The 23715-nt window shown below is 35.5% G+C and overlaps 1 protein-coding gene across 2 annotated transcripts in view; it reads left to right on the top strand.

The window, feature by feature from the left end:
* KIF5B (kinesin family member 5B) overlaps window positions 1-23335 on the top strand; it is a 35105-nt gene extending 11770 nt beyond the window's left edge. Inside the window, exons 8-26 of one of the 2 annotated variants that reach the window (XM_027450543.3) lie at window positions 1164-1288; window positions 2637-2741; window positions 3167-3312; window positions 5255-5403; window positions 6425-6618; window positions 7409-7477; window positions 8543-8749; window positions 9886-10029; window positions 10833-11018; window positions 11801-11918; window positions 12255-12316; window positions 12408-12517; window positions 12889-12990; window positions 14883-14943; window positions 15038-15109; window positions 15281-15385; window positions 16218-16434; window positions 18229-18361; window positions 20789-23335. In XM_027450543.3, coding sequence (XP_027306344.1) covers window positions 1164-1288; window positions 2637-2741; window positions 3167-3312; window positions 5255-5403; window positions 6425-6618; window positions 7409-7477; window positions 8543-8749; window positions 9886-10029; window positions 10833-11018; window positions 11801-11918; window positions 12255-12316; window positions 12408-12517; window positions 12889-12990; window positions 14883-14943; window positions 15038-15109; window positions 15281-15385; window positions 16218-16434; window positions 18229-18361; window positions 20789-20795 — 2312 coding nt within the window. In that variant the 3' untranslated portion in view covers window positions 20796-23335. Of the gene's footprint in view, window positions 1-1163; window positions 1289-2636; window positions 2742-3166; window positions 3313-5254; window positions 5404-6424; window positions 6619-7408; window positions 7478-8542; window positions 8750-9885; window positions 10030-10829; window positions 11019-11800; window positions 11919-12254; window positions 12317-12407; window positions 12518-12888; window positions 12991-14882; window positions 14944-15037; window positions 15110-15280; window positions 15386-16217; window positions 16435-18228; window positions 18362-20788 lie in introns of both variants that reach the window. The other variant, XM_027450541.3, reaches the window with a different exon arrangement.
* The last annotated feature ends 380 nt before the right edge of the window (window positions 23336-23715 follow it).

The following is a 23715-nucleotide window of genomic DNA, read 5'->3' as shown; positions in this document are numbered from 1 at the left end:
TGGATTGGAAAGAGAAATTAAGTGATCAGTGAAGAGCTCTAAATCATTAGAGGGGAAAACAAGTTTAGTCCTGCGTTAGGAATAGCATAGGATACCAGCTTGTGAAGTTCCAATTAACCTATGCATCTACAAGTAAGGCACAGTGGCTCAACTACAGTTTGTCAATTTTGTTGCAACTTCTAAAAAGGGCTGATCAGAATATATATTCAGACATGCTGCAGATTTAAGCAGCATCCCATTGTCCCAAGCGTTTTGGCCTGAGGCACACAGTTGTGTTGCAAGGAGTCATGTCATGGGTCTCCAAACTCCATAAGAATCAGGATTAGAAAATGACGGAGGTCTGTCAGTTATTTTTCCCATTTATTTAGGAGAAGAAAGAACATGCAGTTACAAAAAAAATATATATATATCCCAAGTCTTTGGTTAAGAATTGGGAATTGGAAAAAAACCAAAACTGATAATGCAAAAATTCTCCTCTTCGCTTTATTGTTCGTAGGTGTTCAGCTTCTGAAATGGAGACTAGGCAAAATAACAGAAACAGCACAAATTTGTAAAGAAAGGTGTTCTTTCATGTTCAGCTGCTTCTGTGGTATCAGTTAGCTGGTCCTTTTAAGCCTATGAAGGGTTTATGGTTAAAAGGAAGAAGTAGACAGACATTATCATTTAGATTGCAGTCAGCTTAGATTATGTTAACAATTTAAAGTAATTCAAGTTCAATACAAGTTTTTACCCTGCATGCCTCACAGTAGAGGGGGGCAGTAAGTATTTAAACCAGAAGAAGCTGTGAGAGTTTGGCCATCTAGTTCAAATTTTCATGAAACTATTAAATGCAATATACTGCAAACAAAGTGCTGTGGTATCATAGTGAATGTGTGCCTTCTGCTCTAATACATTAGATTAAGTGTGACATCCATAGTTGACAAGCTAGCCAACCTTATCAGCATGTTTGTGGTATTAATAGAAGCCCAAGGGAGACTGGATCTTTGTTACTCTGTTAAGTGGTACCACTGGTTGCTGCCTCTACCTTTACTGTCAGGGAGAATACTGTGTTTAGTTTCATTTGCTTTAAATTTCTTGCTTCAGTGTTGGGAAGATACTATTTAGTCAAGTTAGAGTGGCTATACAAGTATTTTTGACAGTTTATATGTTTCTTTTTATTATAGATATGAATGAACACAGCTCTCGAAGTCATAGTATTTTTCTCATTAATGTAAAACAAGAGAATACTCAAACAGAACAGAAGCTAAGTGGAAAGCTTTATCTTGTGGATTTGGCAGGTAGTGAAAAGGTAACGTTACATTCCTTTTTCATTCTTTAAAGAATGATCTATTTTTCACAATTGAACACTTTCCAGTAATACTGATTGTTCAGTTGTCATCTGTGAGTTGTCTTTTTAACTTTGATCTTGAAATGTGGTCCTAGTCTTTACTGGATTTTAAATACTACCTCTAAGCATATTTGCATTTCTGGAGTGAGGGCTTGTAAATATGGCACAGGGTGGGGAAGTAGGCTAGAGTTCAGTTTCAGTGTCTGAGAGCAAGAAAAACCGTATAGGTGTGTTGGCTAGACAGGTACTGGAGTCAAAAGGGTATTTATGGATATGGGATATCTACATTTTCTTTTGTAGTGGTACCAAGTTCCTTATTTTGAAGTTCTGATGAACATTACAACGACAGCTTGCTTTCCTGTGTTAGTAGTTTAAAGAAGGGAAGGAAATACCATCTACCATGTTGCTTATTCTGTATTACTGTTACCCTTCTTACTGTAATTTACCTTTTTAAGACCTAAATTTTTGATGTTATTCCTTCTTTCCTTCTGGGATTATTCTTATTTGTCTCCAGTCTGTCCTGCTTAGTGTTGCCTTTGACATTGTTCTATAACATTGTCATCTCTGATCCTTTGTTTATTCTGAATGTTTCTTCATGGTAATCTTTTTTAGTTTTTGTCTTTTTTTAATAAGAATGAAACTGGAAGTACTAAAGTGAAAACAGACTTTAAAGGATCAGGCTGCAGATCTCCATTCTCTGTAGCCTTGTTCCTTTCAATGTATATAACAAACTTTTGTTTAGCAATTTTTCAAGTCCTCATGAAAGAAATTAGTTTTTTGTGTCTTGTCTTGGGTTACATTAAACATAAGCAAATAGAATTGTTTATTTGTGTTCATGATCGCAGCTTGATGAGAAGAATAGTAAAAGCAGGGTTATAGAACTGAGTCAAATTTGGCTGTGAGGCAGAAGAGCTAAGATAAATAGAATTGTCAGGACATAGCTTTTTTTCCACATTTCTGCTGATGCCTACAGAAGTTCCTAGAGCATTCCTGTAGGTCAAATTCAGCATTTAAAACCTGTGTTCTCATAAGGTTTTCTTGCTAATAAGACTTCCTGTTATATTCAGTGCTGGTTATGTAGCAGTGTTTTTTGTGGGCATGTTTGTCTTTTTTTAAGGTTGACCGCTGACTAAGGGTGAATCAGGAATGGGGTTTGAGGAAAAATTTGCTTATTCTAATGCAGCTGGCTTATGAATACTTCATAAAGTCAGGAAGACTGACTTAAAAGTGAGGAAATTATTCAAGTTTTATACTAAATATGAAGATTTTTTAACAGATGTATCTAGTAACTTATTAAAATATTGTATAGGTTAGTAAAACTGGAGCAGAAGGTGCTGTGTTGGATGAAGCCAAGAACATCAACAAGTCTTTATCTGCTCTTGGAAATGTCATCTCAGCTTTGGCTGAAAGCAGTGTAAGCGTTTTCTTCTTGTTTTTGTATGCATCAAGGTTAAAGGCTTGTATCTGAATGATATATTATGAAGAATTTCTCCATTGATCTTAGTGATTTGTGTGGAGTCTTCTAAACTAATCCAGTTACACCAATACATTGCAAACAAATGTTACTCTTGTACTGTGTTGTCACTGATGAATAATAAAGTTGCATTTAAGGGACCTAAACACACCAAAAATTTCTTTGTACTCTAGAAGTTAGCAAACATAAAAAGACTTTGTCATCCTGTACAAATATAGTGAATTCATGAAGCTGCATGATTTATGAATTAAAGTAGAACTTAATCTTTCTAATGAGACCATACCTAGATAAAATACTACTCTTCAACAAAGTAAATAACACGTCTGAAAAACTGTAACTGATTCATTTAACTGTTTTCTTGGTAGACTTATGTTCCGTATCGTGATAGCAAGATGACTAGAATCCTTCAAGATTCACTAGGGGGTAATTGCAGAACCACTATTGTTATTTGCTGTTCTCCGTCTTCATACAATGAGTCTGAAACAAAATCTACTCTTCTCTTTGGCCAAAGGTGAGTAAATGACTTAAAAGATAAGAGGGACAAGAAACAGAATTTCGCAAGAAAAGTTAAGCGCTGTGTGTGCAGTTGTGTATCCTGCCTAACAACAACTGATAAAGTAAACCTCTAACAATAAACGAAGTCCATTCTTAAAAAAAATGTGGAGTTTGGGATCTTAACTGCTGATTGATTGCACATGTGAGTGTACCTCAATATTTTGATCTTACTAAACTCAGAAATAAATGCAGAATGAGAAATAAGCTACTCAGTCAAGATTCCTAAACCTAATTAGTTAGTGTTTACTTTCTTTAATTCTTCAGTGCACACATGGCTAGGTGTTGTGATCTATACAAACATCTTTAAACTGGACAGGATCCTGAAGCCAGTATTTCAAGAAGGACCATGTGCATTTTGGCTCAAAATGCAGTTTAGTGTATAGTTTTGGATTCAGGAAGATATAAGGGAGAGCCTGTTGTCTGCTACCCTTTCTTTTATAGTATACTGAATTACATTTTCTAGTCTGTTTCCTGTCTTAGTGTTCTAGTAACATTTGAGTTAAAAACTTGTAAATTCCTATGTAATTTGTAACTGAATTTTTAAGTACCTACTCAGAATTTGATATCTGGTTAGGCATGTCGTCTTTGCCACACTTCTATTAACGTTCCACATTAATATTCCAGTTTCTGAATGCTAGGCTTAATCACTGCATTTACTGGAGCAGATTACAGAAGCTATCAGCATTTCATTTACTTCATCTGTTTTTTTTGTTAGTATACTTCTTTAATTTTAGTTCAATGATACAGTTTTCAGCTTTTTGGAGAAGACTTTGCTAATGGAAAGTAGACTAGATGACTTTGGAACTCCTTAAAATCTGGCAGAATATAGGCACTTAATAGCTGTTTTAGTAATGACTGTGTTCTGTAGCAGCGGAATTCCTGTTTGGTCTCCTTCTGGTATCTAGGAAGTCTTTTCCTCATAGTATTTCTAGCACAAGATATCAGGAAATGTCTTCCAACTGTAGCTCTGTAGATTCACTGTTCCTTGCTCTTGACTTCTGGAGGAGCTGCAGGAGCATATTTCTATCTCAGTCACCTTCATTAGTCTGATATATTATCTCAGCCTTCTGGGGATGTTAAGTTTATGCTGAAACCCTCAGGAGTAGTAAATGAAGGTTAAGTAAATATTACGTAACTTAGCAGGAAAAGCACTAATTGGTCCCAATGAGACTTTGCAAAAGATCCGTATCGGAGTCATAATATTGGATGCTGGGGTGTATTCCTAACTACCATTAAGTTTTCTTCTGTTTTCATCTTTGGGGAGGGGGCTATTTGGTGGTAGTACATAAGAGTTACTGAGATAAGCAAGGTACAGCACTGATGTAAAAACTACATGTTAACTTCATATAGTTTTATTAGTACTTGTAGCTTTGTTTCCAGAGCTGATGCATTTGGATGAGATTTGCCTGACCTTGTGTCACCTGAATTAAATGCATTTGAGCTTTACAGCTCATATACCTCTTTGTTTAGTGGAAATCTAGTCACTAGATTTTTAGGTGAAATGAGCAGTTCTTTAAGCTAGATTATTTACACCCTAAACGTATTATGCTCTGTTGGAGAAATGTTTGTTAGATATGGTAAATGCTGCCCTTCGTTCAAAGATATGCACAGTCCCAGCTCTGGTGAAAGTATACAGCTGAACTTTTTCTAACTCAACAAGCTTGAGATGTTCAGTTGTCGTAAAGCTTACTGTATTACTCAGTCCATTAATGGTTGTATTTATCCAACTGAAAGAACATTAAATTGGCACAGAGTAGAGACAAGCTTTTGGAAAAGGTGGAAGTTGCTTACACATTTACCAGTGATATGAGAGAGTTTCACTTAAAAGCCTTACGTTCTTTTCTTAAAAAATAATTAAAACAAAAAACACAGTTTCAGTGGTCTGTCTTCCTACGTAGAGCAAAGACCATTAAGAACACAGTCTGTGTCAATGTTGAGCTCACTGCAGAACAATGGAAGAAAAAGTATGAGAAAGAAAAAGAGAAAAACAAGACTCTACGGAACACCATACAGTGGCTAGAAAATGAACTCAACAGATGGCGGAATGGTAAGAAGAAATTTGTATTATGCAAATTTCAGAAAAGCAGACGCGAAAAGTACTGAAGAACCCCATGCCAGACAGAAGTAAGAATATTAATGATGGGATATTAGGTTGAGATTATTAGGTTGACATTGGAGCTTTCTGTTTTTCATTAGAACGGCTTTTAATAATCACATACTGGTAAAAACGTCTGAAAGTATGTTGGTGTTAGGTTCTTCAATAGTTGATTTACTAGCAGAACCGGACCTAGTTAAACTATTAAAAACACATATAATTCCTTCTCCCAGATAAATATATATATTAATTGTAATTCCAGAAACTGATGAAAGTTACCTGTGTTTCTAATTCTCATCAGTCTTAAAAGGTTTTGTTCTTTTTTATAGCTCAAATACTTCTATAGACAAAAAAAAAGTGCTAACAGTAGATAATACGTGTCCATCCTCTCTGAATGATTGAATTCTTTTTGATTGAAGTGTCTGGCAAAATGCAAGTTAATTATGAAACCATAAATTCAGAAAAAGAGGAACGTGGACCCTACTTACAGATGTATGCTGGAGTTTACAGCTTCAGAAGGTGACTTTGCAATCATGCAGACAATTCCTGCACCACATTTTAAAGTAGATCTGAAAAAAAAAAAAAGGGTCTCACTTAAGTTGAGTGGGATGTGATTTTTTTCATGTCTCGTGTAGAGATGGTATGAGGCCACACCTGAAAAGTTAAGTATTATGCTTTAAGAATATTGACACAAGATACTGGAATGTTGGAAAGAGCCCACATCATCCAAGGACTGTGTAAAATGCTTTGTAATAAGGCACTAAGGAATGTAGTTAGTTTACCAGAGAAGTGCCTTAACTAAAGTGTGAGGCGTTTATGTGAAGTCAGTCAAGTATTCTCATCAGAAAAGGGTTAATGAACATAAAGGGGTAAAAGTGAAACTGAACAAATACTCTTAAATAGGAAGTAGATAGTTTAGCAGTAAAGATGTCTACCTATCAAAGTAAAAATACTTTATATTCCTTTATTTAAGGGGAGACTGTACCTGTCGATGAACAGTTTGACAAGGAGAAGGCCAACTTAGAAGCTTTTGCAGTGGACAAGGATATTACTATTGTTAATGATAAACCAGCAACCACAATTGGAGTAACTGGCAATTTCACCGATGCTGAGAGAAGAAAATGTGAGGAGGAAATCGCTAAACTATACAAACAACTGGATGACAAGGTATGCCATTCTTATTCTTATTTAATATAAGACATCTCGGAAATATGTCTTGAGCTACATTATGTAATGCTTAATTTGCCAGTCTTCATTTGTTAGCACAGCTTCTTTAAATATTTGCAAAGAGCACCTATTGTATTTCTGAAGTTCTAATTAAGAGATATCAAAATTGCTTCATCTGGTACTAAGTGAGCATCCATTCTTAGATGCTTTCCCCACTTTGCTGAAAGTACTAAAAAGTGTACTGAATGCAAAAGTGCACACAGGAGGAAAAAAACTTTTTTTTTTTTTAAAAAAAAAAAAAGGAAAAGCTCATGAGAATCTTGAATAGCCTTTCTGCTTTCTGGGTGTATGCCATTCCAAGCTGATAGTTTGGATTAATGCTACCAAAAGGAGGAAAACCATGAGTAGATAAAGAATAAAAAAGGTATTTGGAAGTTACTTACTTTCAAATAAAATGTGCATACATTGAACATAATTTCAAACTAAAGCAGTAATACTGAATATGAAAAATCTTTTAATTATATCTGATTTATTTATTGGAAGCTGGAATAACTTGGAGAAGACTTGCAGAAGCACAGGCATAATTTTGTCCTTGAACCATAGTGTTTTATATGTATACACCAAGTTAATGGATCAGCCTGTGATTCAAAAATATTTATGTTTATTGCTTTGAGTTGTCTAATGGTCTCAGAATTTAGAAAGGGTAGATGCCTGATGCTGCCTTCTCTTAGATTATTATTTCTCAGTGATATTTGTCAATGTATTGAACACAGTCTTAATTCAACTGCAGGATGAAGAAATTAATCAGCAGAGCCAGCTAGTAGAAAAACTAAAAACACAAATGTTGGATCAGGAAGAGGTGAGTTTGCTTTTGCGTCTATGTACTGCTTTTTGTTGACTTTTCTTTTGGAGATGTTCTGAATGGGCTGTAGTTTACGACTAGGGAGTAAAATGGTTGATTATTACTGTACAATAGTTTTTTTTTAAGTCAGACTTGAAATGATCTGCTTATTCATTCTCCCTGCTTGTGCTGTGCTTCTGGCTACATTTGAGTCAGTTTACTCAAGGTTTGAGTATCCATGAAGGCAGAAGGAACCGAAATCTTTAAACAAAGACACAGTCTCTTGTTTCCTTCTTACAAAGCTAGCAGTTTGTCAAAACTTAAGAAACCTTGGTTTACTGTAAGAAATATGTTTTATGGTTTACTCTTGTCAATATTGCTGTACTGACAGATGGTGGGTGGGGGTATGCGTGGAATTTGATTGTCCCTAATAAAAAGAGAAGTATTTAAGTGCTACTTCAGGCTGCGCTTGCTAGAATATTTGTATGTGCACGCTGTCAGTGATATAACTTAATTATATATTGGAAAATACCTAGTAATTTCATTTTGCCAAGATATCAGAGCAAATAATTCTATGTTTACAAAGTCTAAAAAATAAAATGAAAAAAAAAAATCTTGGTGCGTAGGGCAAGAAGGAAATGGATTTAGGACTCAGGAAGTTGGAGCTGTTATTTGCGCTTTACTTAAACCTGCATCTTTATCAACTCTTCGTTTTGTTCTAGCTATTCTTCAGCAGCTAACAGTGTTAAAGTGCTGAAAGTTTAATCCCTAGCTTGTTGACAATTTCAGACTTGAGTAGTGTTTGACCTTTTTGCGGTTCTTCATGCACATTTGCAGTTGCTGGTCTTAAGTGCTTTCATCCTTAATCATTTCCATTTTGCAGACTTCAGAAGCTGAAGAATTCTATATAAATGTACCTCTCTTTTATCTGTCCTCAGTGTCCTTGTTTTGTTATGCTAGGCATCATAAAAATACAGATATAGACAGTTACAGCAGTTGAAAGCATTACTAAGATTTCACTTGTTAATGCAGAATTCTTGGTGGTGGTGACATGTTTTAAATAAATCTCTATCAACATTGTAGCTTTTAGCATCAACCAGAAGGGACCAAGACAACCTGCAAGCAGAATTGAATCGCCTTCAGGCTGAAAATGATGCCTCTAAAGAGGAAGTGAAAGAGGTGCTACAAGCCCTTGAAGAATTAGCTGTCAATTATGATCAGAAGTCTCAGGAAGTAGAAGATAAGGCAAAGGAGTATGAACTGCTTAGTGATGAACTCAATCAAAAATCGGTAGGAGAATGGGTCAAAAAATTGTTGAGTCTTCAATAAACTCTTGGCCTTGTATCTCCAAGCTGTTTCTTGCTTGGAGTCATTTAAAGGTTTTCACAAGGGAAAGTGAGTTTAATTCTAAAACCTGTTTAATACCAGAAAACTCATTTGATGACTTAAGTGACTGATAAATTTTTTATATGTCTTTCTTTCTCCCCCTTATTTCCCTTGTAAAAACCTCTGAGAATTCTTTCCTGGCTGATGTGGCCCAAAAGGTTTGTTCTTGTGTCAAAGTCTGTTTCCATCTTCTCCATCTTTGCTCTGATAGTTCATTTCATGCCACCTAATCTTTACAGGCCTACTGAAACTATCCATGGTAACTGTGCTGGTCTTCTCAATAATGTTCCAAGATTATTGCACGGTTTTGATGCTGATGCAAGTTGACAGAACTGAGAGATGGATATAGAAGTAAAGACACTTAAATGTTCTCAGTCTGTCACAGCTAACCCAAGCAGTAACTATCCTTTTGTATCAGTAGTTGGAACTTTCCTGCTGTAAAACTTCAGGCGTGTTTTTTTAAAACTGATCAGCAAAGAACCACCAACTTCTGAGTGTGCAAGCTGCTTTAGCTGCCATTGCTACAACCACAGCAGCTCAAACCAACTGTAAGTCTCCTGTAGAGTAACTGCAGTGCTTATGGACACTCAGAATTACGTGTCGTATTTTAATATTCAAGCAGGAGAGAGTTAAGAGCTCTACAGGTATAACAAAAAGTGTTGGACTTGTTGTCCATGTACCTTTTCTCTTATAAATGCAATCCTCTGCAACATTTAACCATATATAATTCTGAATACTGCTTAACAAAGTTGACATAAATTTTGTTGCTGAGTTGTAAGATCACATTTTGTGAGCTGAAGGCCTCTGCCCCTGGTACTTAACTTTTCTTTCAGAAGAAATAGTGTCATTGTAGAACTTCTATGTATTTACTATGTGGAATATTTACTTAAGTTGATTTTTTTGAAACATGCTCTTTGAAAACAATGTGATACTTCAGTAGTTGTTTTAATGTAGCAACTGTATATTGATATTTTAAATAATATGAAACTAGTTTTTAAAAATGTGTATTGTTTACTAAAATACAACTACTTCTACTGTAGGTCACTTTAGCCAGTATAGATGCAGAGCTTCAAAAACTGAAAGAAATGACTAACCATCAGAAGAAACGAGCAACAGAGATGATGGCCTCCTTACTAAAAGATCTTGCAGAAATAGGAATTGCAGTAGGAAATAATGATGTCAAGGTAAGGTTTAGTTGATGAAGCTTTTAATGCCACACACAGGCACACGTACATTATGGGTAGGTAGGGTCAGTTTTCTTAGTACAGTAAAAATAACTACCATAGTAACCCTCATACACATTAGTAATTTGGGCACACGGTCATCCTTTGCTTCTCCTGTGACTTACTAAGTCCCAAACAGAAATTGATTGTGCACAGACAAGATAGAGCAGGTATGGTTTCTGAAGTAGTGTTTTCATTCATACTGTTATTAGAACCATTTCACATGACAGTTTAAAATGCATCATCTTGGACTTGGAGTGGCAATCAAGATGCTAGTTACATTAAAAATGGAACATGGAACTGAGATAAAAGATAAATTGAGAAAATGACTGTACGACAGGAACATAAGCAGTGTTGTATGCAACTCACTATCTTTGTGTGAACAAAAGCATTTGGATAGGGGGAGGGGAACAACTGTAAATAGTAAATGACTGCTGTAACAAACTCTTGAAAGTAACTTATTGGTAATAAGTTGCAGGTACAAGTATAACTGGCTGAGTCAGGTCTGTAAGTGTTAAGCTTGTAAGGGGTGGGGTGTTGAAGGTAACCTTTTAAATGTGCTGTACTTCCAGGTTATTCAGTTAAGTTCAGAATTATAAATTCAGAATAATATTAGGTAATATGAAGTTATGTTTTGGTGCCCAAGTGTTCTGATTACCTGCTGGGGTGGGGGCAGGGGTGGTAGGCACTAAGTTGTTACACCTCATCTTTAATTCTGTTTCTGTATCTAAGCTTTCTAAATGTGATTGCACAATTTTCAGCAGCCGGAGGGAACTGGCATGATAGATGAAGAATTCACAGTTGCAAGACTGTACATTAGCAAAATGAAATCAGAAGTAAAAACAATGGTAAAACGATGCAAACAGTTAGAAGGCACACAAGCTGAAAGCAATAAGAAAATGGAAGAAAATGAAAAGGAGTTAGCTGCCTGTCAGCTCCGTATTTCACAGGTAAATATTTGTGTTCTTCCTAAATGCTCTTTTGAATCCCATTAACCTGTTATGGGGGGAAGTTGCAGTAACTTTTTGACACCTAACAAAGTAAGTTGCGTTTGAACAGCCACAGGACTTGGCTGTGTCCTGAATACTCTCTTCAGTTTGGGTCCTTCGAGTAACTGTGTGACAGGATGGCAGAATTTCTACAATATGTCTGCAGCCTGATAATGCTTTTGCAGCAATTGTATTAAATACTCAAGTGTGTATGTTCTGTCACAGGATCCCTTACAAATGCAAATCTTACAGAAGGCACTGTTGTACTCTGCCCTAATGCAGCAAGGTGAAAGTGGGAGAGGTAGCATTAGCACAGTGATATTACAGTAGGTTTGCATAGCAGATGAATCTTGCTTCTAATGCCTGATTGACTATATTTTGGTATTATTATTTTCTCTATATTGACCATACAGATAGTCATCTCTTATATCAGAAGATGTGTATTTCAGTACTCTTTTCTAAATGCAGTGAACCACTTTCCTGAGATAGTATTTAACATTCAAAAACACTTATTCTCCTACCAAAAAACTTACTTTGTTTCATTGAATGGCATGAATTTAAGATGTTGTCTTGCAAGCCACGTTACAGATCTACTCAAGTAGTCATATTCTTCTTAGAAAGCTTGGTTGGCACCATTTTTGTTTTGAAATCAGGTTACTTGTTTAAAAATAAGTATAGTGTTTATGCAGAAGTAATTCCATGGTACCTAGTTCTGAAGTAAATAATTTTTTCTTTCCTACAAGCATGAGGCCAAGATCAAGTCGTTGACTGAGTATCTTCAGAATGTGGAACAGAAGAAGAGACAGCTGGAAGAGTCTGTGGATTCCCTTAATGAAGAACTAGTTCAACTCCGAGCACAAGGTAGGCATAGCTTTTTATAGACTGTCCTTGCCCCACCCAAGTTTAAATATGTAATAATAAATAGGAAATTCATCTGTCTGGGCTGAAGAGCGGTGCTTCAGGATAGCATTTTGCTACTGAACATCTAGAACTAGTCAATAGAAAATCATACTTGCTGTTTCAAGTGCTAAGGATACGGATAAATTCAAGATGCTGTTGATTCAACTGGTACATGTGGGGACAGGTGGATAACTTTTTCCAAATTTTGAAGTGTTGGGCTGAGGGGAATTACTTCTTTCTTCCCTGTAAATGCTTAGCTTCCTGGCTAAAACATCTTTTCTCCCCTGTTCCTATTAGAAAAAGTCCATGAGATGGAGAAAGAACACTTAAACAAGGTTCAGACTGCAAATGAAGTCAAGGTAAGCTAATGTAATTTTTTTTTTTTTTTTTAAACAAAATGAAGTATAACTTCTGAAAGTGTGTAATACATGTTTTTGTTCTTTATAATAGCAAGCTGTGGAACAGCAGATTCAGAGCCATCGTGAGACACATCAGAAACAAATCAGTAGCCTGAGAGATGAAGTTGATGCTAAGGAGAAACTTATCACTGAACTCCAAGAGTAAGCAATTGTCATCATTTTGGTACTGCCAAATGGCTGAACTGTGCAAGTACAGAAGTGTGGTAGGGTGGGAAGGAAGTGGCAAAGGTTTTCTCCAGCAGTATCTAATTAGTGTTGCTTTACTGGATGTGGTTTGTTTCAATCAACTGACCCATTACAACATATCAGAAGCCTTAGTTACTGAGTGTCGATAATTTGATTTGGATTGCAGCTTAATGGGCTTCTGTTTGATGCTTCTGGTGACAGGGAGAAGGCAAAGATCTCTTCTGCTTTAGATTTAATTTTGTTGGATATCACAGAGATGTGCAGGTCTGTTCCCTATTCTTTCTAGTCCTTTTAAAATTACACCTAACATTTACTTTTGTCTTCAGCCAAAATCAGAAGATGATGCTTGAACAAGAACGTCTTAGAGTTGAACATGAGAAGTTGAAAGCAACTGATCAGGAAAAGAGTAGAAAACTCCATGAGCTTACGTAAGTGATAATTGTGCATAAAACAAGTGTTCCTGCACACTTGTATTTTTAAAACAAACGACCTGATATGATGAATTCATTTTTCACTGCCTTAGTGTATAAAAGTGGAACAAAAATAATGAAAGATATACAAAGGCCAAATCAAATCTCAATGCTACAAGTTGGAGCAGTTAACGTTTTCATTTTTATAGCTAAGTTTTGCATGCTCTGGGACTAGAATAGGCTTACCTTGACTTTACAACAGTTCCCATTTTCTTCTTGGTTCTATGCAACTTTTCTAGTCAGCTGGTTAACTGGCCTGTTGTTGAGATTCAACAGTTGTATACTTCATGAAGTAACCAAATAGTGTATTTTTTGAAATAGACACTGAAATGTGAATGCAAAACTTAAAATTGAATTCCACTTGTGGGTAAGCTTCCACAGGTTAAGCTGAAAAGCAGTTATGAACTTAAAGAAATTTCACCATAATCTATAAATTTTACTAGATTATCTAGACTATCAGTAGCACCCCCATTTCTGGTATAAACTTGTCTTTTAAGTTAGGTATTCTTAACTTTTTCAAAAGTACATACTTTTTCTTTAGAAGCACCCACCAAATTTCAGGTTTTTAATCATATAATTCACATAATCAGGCTTGATTGGTCTGTACAAGTAACCAATCATAACACATTCATTTCAGTACCCTTACTATGAAATACAATGTTGGTTTAAGTGATTTAAATTTTAATAGCACTTTGGTCTTCTGAATCCATCTTATTCTCATTTATTCATATGCCACTCAGTGTCATTTACAGTAGATTTTTCTTGTCTTACGAGATAATGACAAACGCACTTGTGGTTCTCATTTCGTTTTGCATGCTAAAATATGTCTTCATATATATGTGTGTGTGTGCGTGTGTGTGTGTGTATATATATATATATATATATCATTAATCCCTTAAAGACACTTGCTGTGTTAGAAACTTTGCTCTTCCAAAGACCCATAAGAAGCATTAAAGTTCTCCCCTTTCAGTCCAGATATTTTCCATTGTATATCATAAATGTGCATGGCAAAAGACTTTTTCCAGACCTCACTGGAAAATGGATGATGACATTCTTCAGAATATTTTATTGCCTCAGATGTTTAATCATTTAACTGTGGTCTAATAATGTAACTGTATGAGGAGAATTTTCAAGAGAAAAAGAAGCTCAAATATTCTGGCCACTTACTGGGAGTGGTTTGTTTTCATCCACTCCATGGCCTTCTTTTTCTGACTTGGATTCAGAAAAAGAAAAGTCCAAATCCCTTCCTTGTGTCCTGTCAGAGTAAGGCATGCACTGCAATATAATTCTGAGAGAACATTAGCGGTGCAGTCAGTGCTTTCACATTAAATAGGAAGACAGCAGCTCTGAAAAGTAGTGTCATTAGGCTATATTCCTGGAAACGGAGATTCCACTGCTTATGATGCAAAGTCTGGCAGATGTAATGGGGATAAGGTGGTGGAACAAAAAAAAAAAAAAAAAAAAAAAAACCCGAAAGCCATCAGTTGGTACTAATTAACACTTTCATAGCTGGTCAAAACTAAGAGCATTTTACAGGATAAGATTTTTACCAAACATTCTTTAATCTGATTCTGAAAATCTACCTTTACCGGTTTTAGAAATTCATAATTTCTGCAGCTGAAAGTATGTGTTCGTATTCCTTCAGTGTTAAAAGTATTCCCTCTTTTCTTCTGCAACTTTCTCCCCCACCTCATGTGGATTTGAGTGTTGTCATCCTTTGGTGATGTCTGTCTTTCAGCTGAAGTCCTCAATTAAGGGCATTTTATACATACAGTGTTTACCACTCTCTAGTGTCCTAAAACATTTCTAGTTTTGCTCAGATGCTTCAGGTTGAATGTATTCTCTTTTAGGGTTATGCAGGACAGGCGGGAACAGGCGAGGCAAGATTTAAAGGGTTTGGAAGAGACTGTGGTAAGTTACTCAGAATATTTTCCAAAGTAAGTGTTAATACTTACTTTTTTCCTTCAGAAATCATTTTTGTCTTTTCCCTCCTCCTTAACTGTAGGCCAAAGAACTTCAGACTCTTCACAATCTTCGGAAGCTGTTTGTTCAAGATCTGGCCACCAGAGTGAAAAAGGTAAAGTGATACCATAAGGAAACTTGGTGTCTGGGACTGTTGTGTAAATTTCAGTTTAAAACTTAACTTTGAATTGATCTTTTTTTTTTTTTTTTCTGGCTTGATCTTAACATGTAAGTTAAGATTTGTACTCAGCATCTTTTCTCCCTCCCTCTGACTTTGTTACTGCAGAGCGCTGAGATTGACTCGGATGATACAGGAGGCAGTGCTGCACAAAAGCAGAAGATTTCTTTCCTTGAGAATAATCTTGAACAGCTTACAAAGGTTCACAAGCAGGTACAGTGAGGCTTAATTTCAAGTTTAATTAAAAACAGATAAGCTACTTAAGCTCCATTATTATATAAGTAACTGAAAACCTATTGGTCATAAAGTAACTGTTCTATAATTAAATATTTTCATGTCTTGAATGTGTTTCTTGATACAACACAATAGATGCAAGGTTTCCTGTAGAGTCATTTAATAGACATTTTAAGTGCATGTGGGTATATAATAAAATAGAATCATAGAGTATCCTGAGTTGGAAGGGACCCTTAAGGATCATCAAGTCCAACTCTTGACACTGCACAGGTCTACCCAAAAGTTGCATAGTTGCATTTAAACTAGTTGCAAATATATTTTTATAATATTTTATAAAAATATATATTTATTATATTATGTTATTAATATTATATATAATATTTTTGCAAAAATAGTTGCAAATAGTTGCATTTAAACCAAGAAAGATCAAAAGTTAGTGTTTAGAGTTACTGTTTCAATTTGAGGGATGCCTGCCTGTTTCCCTCTCCTTAAATAAGGATATAGTCTTTAAGTGCCTAAGTTGGATAGTGTGTCCTTCCACAGTAACGGGCTTTCAAATGATAATCTTAGTGCTGAGCTGTTAGGCTTACAAGAAGCTTAAGTATGCATAGCATAGTAGCCCTACTATACAGTATATACAGTTATATATATATATATATATGTATGTGTGTGTATATATATATATATATATATTTGTATGTATGTATATATATGTATATATAAACTATATATCCTATTCAGGGGATTTTTGGTTGGTTGGTTCTCCCCATGGAGAGAGAGACCAAGAAAATAATAGATTCAATTTTTGTAGCTGGTACGTGACAATGCAGATCTTCGCTGTGAACTTCCTAAACTGGAGAAGCGACTTCGGGCTACAGCTGAAAGAGTTAAAGCTTTGGAGTCTGCACTGAAGGAAGCCAAAGAGAATGCGTCTCGTGATCGCAAGCGATATCAGCAGGAAGTAGACCGTATAAAGGAAGCTGTAAGATCCAAAAACATGGCCAGACGAGGACATTCTGCACAAATCGGTTAGTAGAGAATCCCTTGGCTCCTAGAACTTCTATCTCCTGATTTTTTTATCTTCTTACATGTCCATTTTTCAACCATAGTTATATCCATTTGCATGAACACAATGTATTTTCAACCATAAGTTATATTGTGGTTAGCAGTTAGATTGTGTTGTGTTTTGTTGTGTGTTTCTTATTAAATGGATCTCTTCTATGACCTGGCTTCTGATAGCTGGACTTTTCTACAAGCTGGGAAAGTCTTATCTAGGATTCTGTCCTGAATGTGTTTTCTGTTTCCTAGAATGAAAAAATACACTGAATGTGTGTCTTAGCTCTATAACATCATTTCGTAAGAATTTCTAAGACTAAGCAGGTGTTTCAAGGCAATGTGAGAGATTGCCATTGCCTTCGTGAACAACAAAAATTGTCTTGCTTTCTGTACATCTAGGTTGGGAGGGGGCACACAGAAACCCACAACTAACATCCAAAGATCCTTAATCCGTTATTTTTGGTTCTTTGTTCCAAAACATGTAGTATTCGGTAGTCCTCCTTGAACTGTGATAGCTAGTAGAATTTCTTACTGTGTGGTGGAAGGCAATCATGCTCTTGGTCCTTCTTCTCACTTGCTATTATGCTGTCAAGTACTGAGGACCAGGAGGGTTTGTGACTTGTGAAGAACTTACCTGTGCCTGTTACGATGTTGTTGTTGTACCAGTAATTATGGGATTCACCTGTATCAGGACTTTAGTAATCAACATACTTCCCTTAAATTCTGATGCAACTGAGACGAGCACTGGAGTTGAATTTTGCTTGTATTCTGTAGGTTTGTAAATAGCTGTTCCAGACTAAAATGTTTTTTGTGCCTTTTGGGAGGGATTCTGGTATGGGTTTTTTGGTCTCTTCAAGTGGCAGTTCAAAAACTGATGCATTCCTGCTTTATCTTTCTGTCAAGTGATCTCTAAGACAACAAACAATTCTCTAGTGAGTTTACCACAGGTATAAAGCTTCCTGTATGTAGGTGTCTGGTTGAACACATGTTCCAGGAGATTAGTTTGCTGCAAGGCAGAAGTTGAGAAATGTTTCTCTGATGTAGTTGCTACCTGTTGTTTAATATCTGTTTGTATGTTTTCTGCTTAACATGGCAGAATTCTGTAAAGTTACGCAGCTGTGTATGTCTTGTTAAACTGCTTTCAATCAGTTTTGCACTAGCTCTTGTGAAAGCATATGCAGCTTGTGAATTTCCTGTCAAAACTAGAATTCCAAAATATAGTAAGTTATATAATATACGCTGGTAATTATTTGTTGGAGTAGTGTTTTTTTGTGGAGTAACCAGTATGCAGAACAGCTTGTAGAGCAAAATAACTAGCTTGTAGAGCAGAATAAACTAGTGACATATTGAGCAGGTGTGAGAGAAACAGCAGGATATAATGGTTCTTTATAGGAACATAACACACAGAACTTCAAGTGATGAATTATTTGAGTACTTACTGACCAGAAACAGAACTCTTAAAGAGAAATACATTAGGTGGGGTAGATAACACATGTGAGGAAAATCATTATCAGAAACTTTGTTAGCTTTAATGCTAGTAGGGACAATAAAAGGAAAACCTTGTCTATTTTTCAGGGCTTATTATATTTGATATTAATCTGACAGGTTCTTGGAATACCATCTCCTAAATTTGTTTTCCTCTAATTCAAAGTACATTCAATTTTGATTACTTCTAGGCCACTGTAAAATAAAGCATTAGTAAATTTGAATAATGAAAGATAAAATTGGTATGTATATATCTGTAAATCATGTCTTGTTTTCTGCAGCTAAGCCCATCCGTCCTGGCCAGCATCCAGCAGCTTCTCCAACTCATCCAAGTGCAATTCGTGGGGGAGGTGCATTCACTCAAAACAGCCAGCCAGTTGCACTGCGTGGAGGTGGAGGACGGCAGGACAAAGTGTAAGTTTGGCTTGTAGGATTTGTTTTAAGTGTGCAACCACTTTTTGTTAGTACTATTACAGTCCATTCTGTTGTATAAAATCACTTGAGTAATCAAATTAACTTATTTCAGGAATTTATAGTTAGAGGAATAATGCACCTGACTAATGCTGTTGTTTTTGTTATAAAACTGGTGTTTATTCTAAAATGGTGGTTGTTGAGTTCCTATGAAGTAGAACATAATGTAAAAACAATTCAATTGGATATCATCACCAGCCACAGCAAATAGCTAGTGTTTGAGAAGAGTTTGGAGAGTTCAAATTATTTTGTCTTGCTAATATTTTAAAGGGTTCCCTTCAAAAAGCATTCAGCAATGAAATAAAAAAAGACCCTGTTCTTACGTTGTTTGTTCTAACTTTGTGTACTGTTTCATGTGTCTGCACATTTGGAAGTATTTAATGGAAAAATTTGTGTCGTTATCCAGTAAGTTTTAAATGTTGCCTAATTAAAATACACTTACGGTAATTGGAATCAATATGTGTACTTTAAAAATGGAGAATATATCTCATAAGCTCTTTTAATCTCAAATCATTACACTGAGTTAGGTACTTACGTGTATTAGGTTACTTTCAGGATCAAGTCTTTTAATTAACATCTGCATTGTAGTTGGTCTGTTGGTTACCCAAGAGTAATGCTTTATTGCATCCTCCATCATCATCTTCACTTTTGAGTGTTGTAATATGAATGCCTTCTAGAAATCCTTAGTTAAGGTTATCTGCATCTTCAGTTTGAAAATAATATTAAAATAATTGATTTGCATGGTGTGGTGCTTAAATCCTGGGCCTTCTTTTTTTGAAGTGCACCACAGCAGCTTATTAATCTTGTTTTCATTCATTTCTTTTTATTAGCTGAATCTCTTTTCAAAGTTTTCCATCCAATTTAGTGAAGAAAATCAAGGTGTAGAACTAGTTAGGGTACCTGGTTCTGTTCGGTAGCCACCCTTAAAGTAGAGATTGAAGTGGTGTACGTACTTTAAGCTTGAATAAGGTTTAATTTGAATTACCATGGAGCTGGCAATTCATGGATGTTTGATTATTACTTTGGCAAGGTGAATGTAATCTTGCAGCTACTTGAACTATGAAGTCAATCTAGCTCTGCTGTCCAATGCAGAGGCATATGAAGGTGTGATTGACTTAATGTATTTTTAGATGCCTAGAGCATGTAGAAACTCATGCTAAAATGATGTTGCCTAGAACTCCAGCAAAAGAGTCTATTTAGTCTCATACCTCCTTAAGAGTACTTACCGTAGATATAACCAGTGATATGTTGCTCAAAATTGAGCTTGTATTTTGCTTTGGAGAAGGATCACTGTTGGTCACTGGAATTTTAAATAGGAGACTTCGCACTTTGACTTTTGGACTATTTGTAGATTAATCATCAGGGAGTGAAAAATAGCTAAGTATTGGCTAAAGTCCCTTTTAAAAACAAACAGCAAAACAATAAAAGAAATCCCACTACATGATATACTTAGAGAATCCCTTAAGCAATTGTAAAGCTTTCATACTACATTTGGCATCAGCACATTAACCCATTGCTGCAGAATCAAACTGTGTTTAGCACTTAAAGGCAGAGCAATGGTCTTAATTTATTTGAACCCTCCTATTTTGGCTTTGGAGGAACTTCTCCCTTATGGAAGTATGGGGAAAAGAACTTTAAGCTTCATTTTGCTATTAAATATAGATATCTGCTGAGTTTGGGAATACTTAGGTAACCAGTCAGTAGCATTTTTCTCTGTAGTACTATTATAGGTTTTTTTTTCTGAGGATTAATACAGATACTAAGCATCGGAGTTTCTGGTTAGGGTGTAAGTTTTGATGCAGTAGAAACATGGTGTGCTGTTTAACGTTTGGAGACCACCATTTAATTATTCTGGAAATGTTAAAAAAAAAAAAAAAAGTCAGCTGTTATTTCCTCACATAGATCAAACGTCTTTAGTGTAATTAATGCCAAATGATCTCTTCATTCCCACCTCATCTTCCCAAAGAGCCAAGGCGCAATACTTTGAAGCAGCTGTTAGGTGGGTATGTGGTACCCAGGCAGTTCTCTCCCTTCCCTGCAAAAGCAGCAATGTTGTGGGAAATGGAGATGGGTTATAATTGGCTTGATTATAATGTTCACTGCTTTGGGTATCCGGTCTTGATTGCATTAGTCAGCTTATCTTGGTGTAAATTTGTATTGGTAACAGCCAGCATTGCTTAAATGCTTCCAGCATTGCATAATTTCTTACTCTAAAGCAGATGTTGTGTTAGCATTTATCTAAGTGGTTTAAGAACTGAGCTCTTAAAAGCTATGTAAATAATGAATGTGATCTACTGTAAATATAAATAGCTTGGCTTTTTTGGTTTATGAGGTACAAACACTTAACTTCTTTATTTCTCTCATTTGCAGTTGCTGAATGGTAAATGCAGCGTAAGAAGGCTTGGATATCATATAGAGGGAGTCATTCCATGACAATAATCTCTCCCTTTGGGGACTGTAGGATTATTTTTTGAAAATGTATAAATTATACCTGGCCTGTACAGCTCTTTTCCCCTTCTACAAATTCTGCTAACTGATTTCCTAACCCCTGCCCATACCCCCACCCCAAAAAAAAAAACCAACAAACTAGAGTGCAATTTTGGCGTCTTGAAAAATGACATGTTAGTTAAAGTGTAGCTCTGCTCATTACACGGTTTGTCTTTCATGTCTTAAATTTAGTCTGCACTGTGCCAAGCTGAATGTACATTAAGAAAATCTTAGTTCAATTTTTCTAGCTTAATTTTGTGTACATTTTATTGTCTTAGGGAATGTGCAACAGTGTTTAAGTATATTTTCATTTTTCTCACATCACATAACACTACATGTCCCACTGAATTAGAACAGCACTCTACATTACAGTATGGTTTTCTTTTGGAATGCTACATAGAGCATTGGAACTAAATTTCTTTGTACAGTGTAAGAATACTGAAGTGTGCTTATGACAACTGCCATGAGGCACTGCAAGCGCTGCACCACAGAACTAAAGAGTTCAATATGAACAAGGCTGTGTAACTGTTATCTGATTAAATGCCCGTTTATCGGGTTATTTAGAGTTAAATATTGTACAGTAATAAGAGTAAACTGAAGTTTACAAAAGACTCTGGCAATGGATTATCTCATCTGTCCTGTTCCTGATTCTACACACAGTATAGTCTGGTAGAGTGAAAACATTCTGCTTCATTCTGATGAGCCTGTTTATCCATTTGTCTATACCTGTGATGGTTCACTTTCGCTGTTGTAAAATAGTGAAATGAGCACAATCTAAAATTTAATTCGATATTCCACTGCATACACAGTACTGGAATTTTCGGCTAAAGTTTTAACTTTCAATTAAAATTAACTTCAGCAACAATTTCAGATACCTGATAAAGGATACAGCTTTTTAAAACTATGGATCTGGAAATCCCAGAGGTGTGTTTAAAATAAAAATAAATAAAGCACTATAGTGAATTGTATTTGTAATCCGTTTGTAAGTAGGTATATGAAATGTCCAAAGTAGTAGTTGTTGAATATTTTTCTTCTCTTTGCAATAAAGTCCTCTAAAGTGGCTAATGAAATGAAATGTTTTTTTGTTTGTTTTTGAGCTCCAATACTTCCACTGAGCAGAATCTGGGTTTTAAGTTTTTTCTAGTATAATTTGCCTAACTTATTTATTAGGGTTTAGCCACTATAATTTTTAGCTTCCTTCTGCATAGAAACTAGTTTCCAGGTCTTTGAGAAAGAAGGAACTTAATGTTGCTGAAAGAATTTAGATAGCTTTCCAGGCCCTGTTAATACCACTTTGTGTGTTAGTTTGAATTTTTTGATGGGTACTCATCAGTTATTTTGGAAACAGTAGAGATTCTATAACTGTTCAGGCAGCAAATCACTTTCAACTTTTATATTATAAATAGACAAGTATTTATATTATGATGGAGTGTAGTCAGATTTTAGACCTTGAACCACTTGTTTTCTATATCTACAGTAGACTGAATTTTTAATAGTTTGATTTTTAATGGTTGAGTGTATCAGTCAGAAATCTCACTATTTGGGAGTTTTCAGCTTTTAAGACTGTTTATTAAGACTGCCAAACACTCCAAACTTGCAGTTGTTTCAGAGCATGTCTAAAGACAGCACTCTGCAGGAAGAAAAGGAATGGCAAACTCCTTTCAGTTGAAATTTCTCATAATGGAAACAATACTGTCTGTTATCTTCCTCATTGTTAACTGCAGGTTTTCAGGCCTTGATTTGTTAATTTGCAATCAAAAGCAAAACCCCACTTTCTTTAAAATGCATTCAAATGAAGCAGGATTTTTTTCTCATGCCTGTGAATGGGGGTTTCATTCCCATAGGTAATTATCGTGGGTTTTGGTGCTGAAAATTCCTGTTTAAAATAAAGAAATGATAGCCTGTAGCTCAGTGTACCTTTTTATATTTAAACTTTTTTATTTTAAACATTTTATGAAGTTTACGAAGAACTGCCTCTTAAAGTGTTAAATAAATAAAATATATACTCTTTGTTTTCTGGTTTGGCTGTCGTAGGTCAGCTGGACAGGACATTTACTGTTTTTTGTAAATTAATATTCAGTCTATACAGGGAATGTTCAACACTGCTGTTTCAACTTGCAGTCTTTGGTTCTTTTATGTTCCTCTAGATCATATTTTTTTAAAAGATGGTTTAGGATAGGAACTTGGTGAAATAATATTTATTTCTGGTGAACAACTAAATTATTTACATAACTTAAATGCTGACTCACTACTGTGTGTAATTCTAAATTTGACATGAGAGGACAAGTCTACCTGTGGAATATGATTTAACTTCAGTACACTTAAGATGCATTTAAAACAATTGGTTTGGGGGAGACGCCATATAGTTTTAACTTACCTGCATGCTGTAAATGTATTTGTGTTTAAATAAAGAGAAGAAAAATCTTTGAATTTTGTGCATTTATTCAGTCTTTACATGAGTGTGTCAAATTGTCCCTATTTATTTTTTTTACTTGTTTCCTGACTAGTTATCTTTGCTTAAATTGTGATTATTGTAAATCTACAGTTACCTATGCTGATAAGCTGCAAATGTCTCAGGCATTCACTGACACAACCTAAACTGAGGGAGGGACAGGGACATGCCCAAAGTCCGTCCAACTTTGTTATAGCTAGGGGCTTGGGATAGCGTCCCTTTTGAATGAACCAAGAAGCTGTATTAGTGTTTTTTTTTTTAAATGTCAAAATGTATTACTGTATATGAGGTATGCTACACATAAACCTCTCTTGAATCACTTAAGTCCATCACACTGCCAAGGGATACAGCAAACACA

Source organism: Anas platyrhynchos, chromosome 2 (genome assembly GCF_047663525.1).
Source record: "Anas platyrhynchos isolate ZD024472 breed Pekin duck chromosome 2, IASCAAS_PekinDuck_T2T, whole genome shotgun sequence".
Lineage (NCBI taxonomy): Eukaryota > Metazoa > Chordata > Aves > Anseriformes > Anatidae > Anas > Anas platyrhynchos.
The sequence above is the reverse complement of the archived record's forward strand: the minus strand, read 5'-3'. Positions and strand labels throughout refer to the sequence as shown.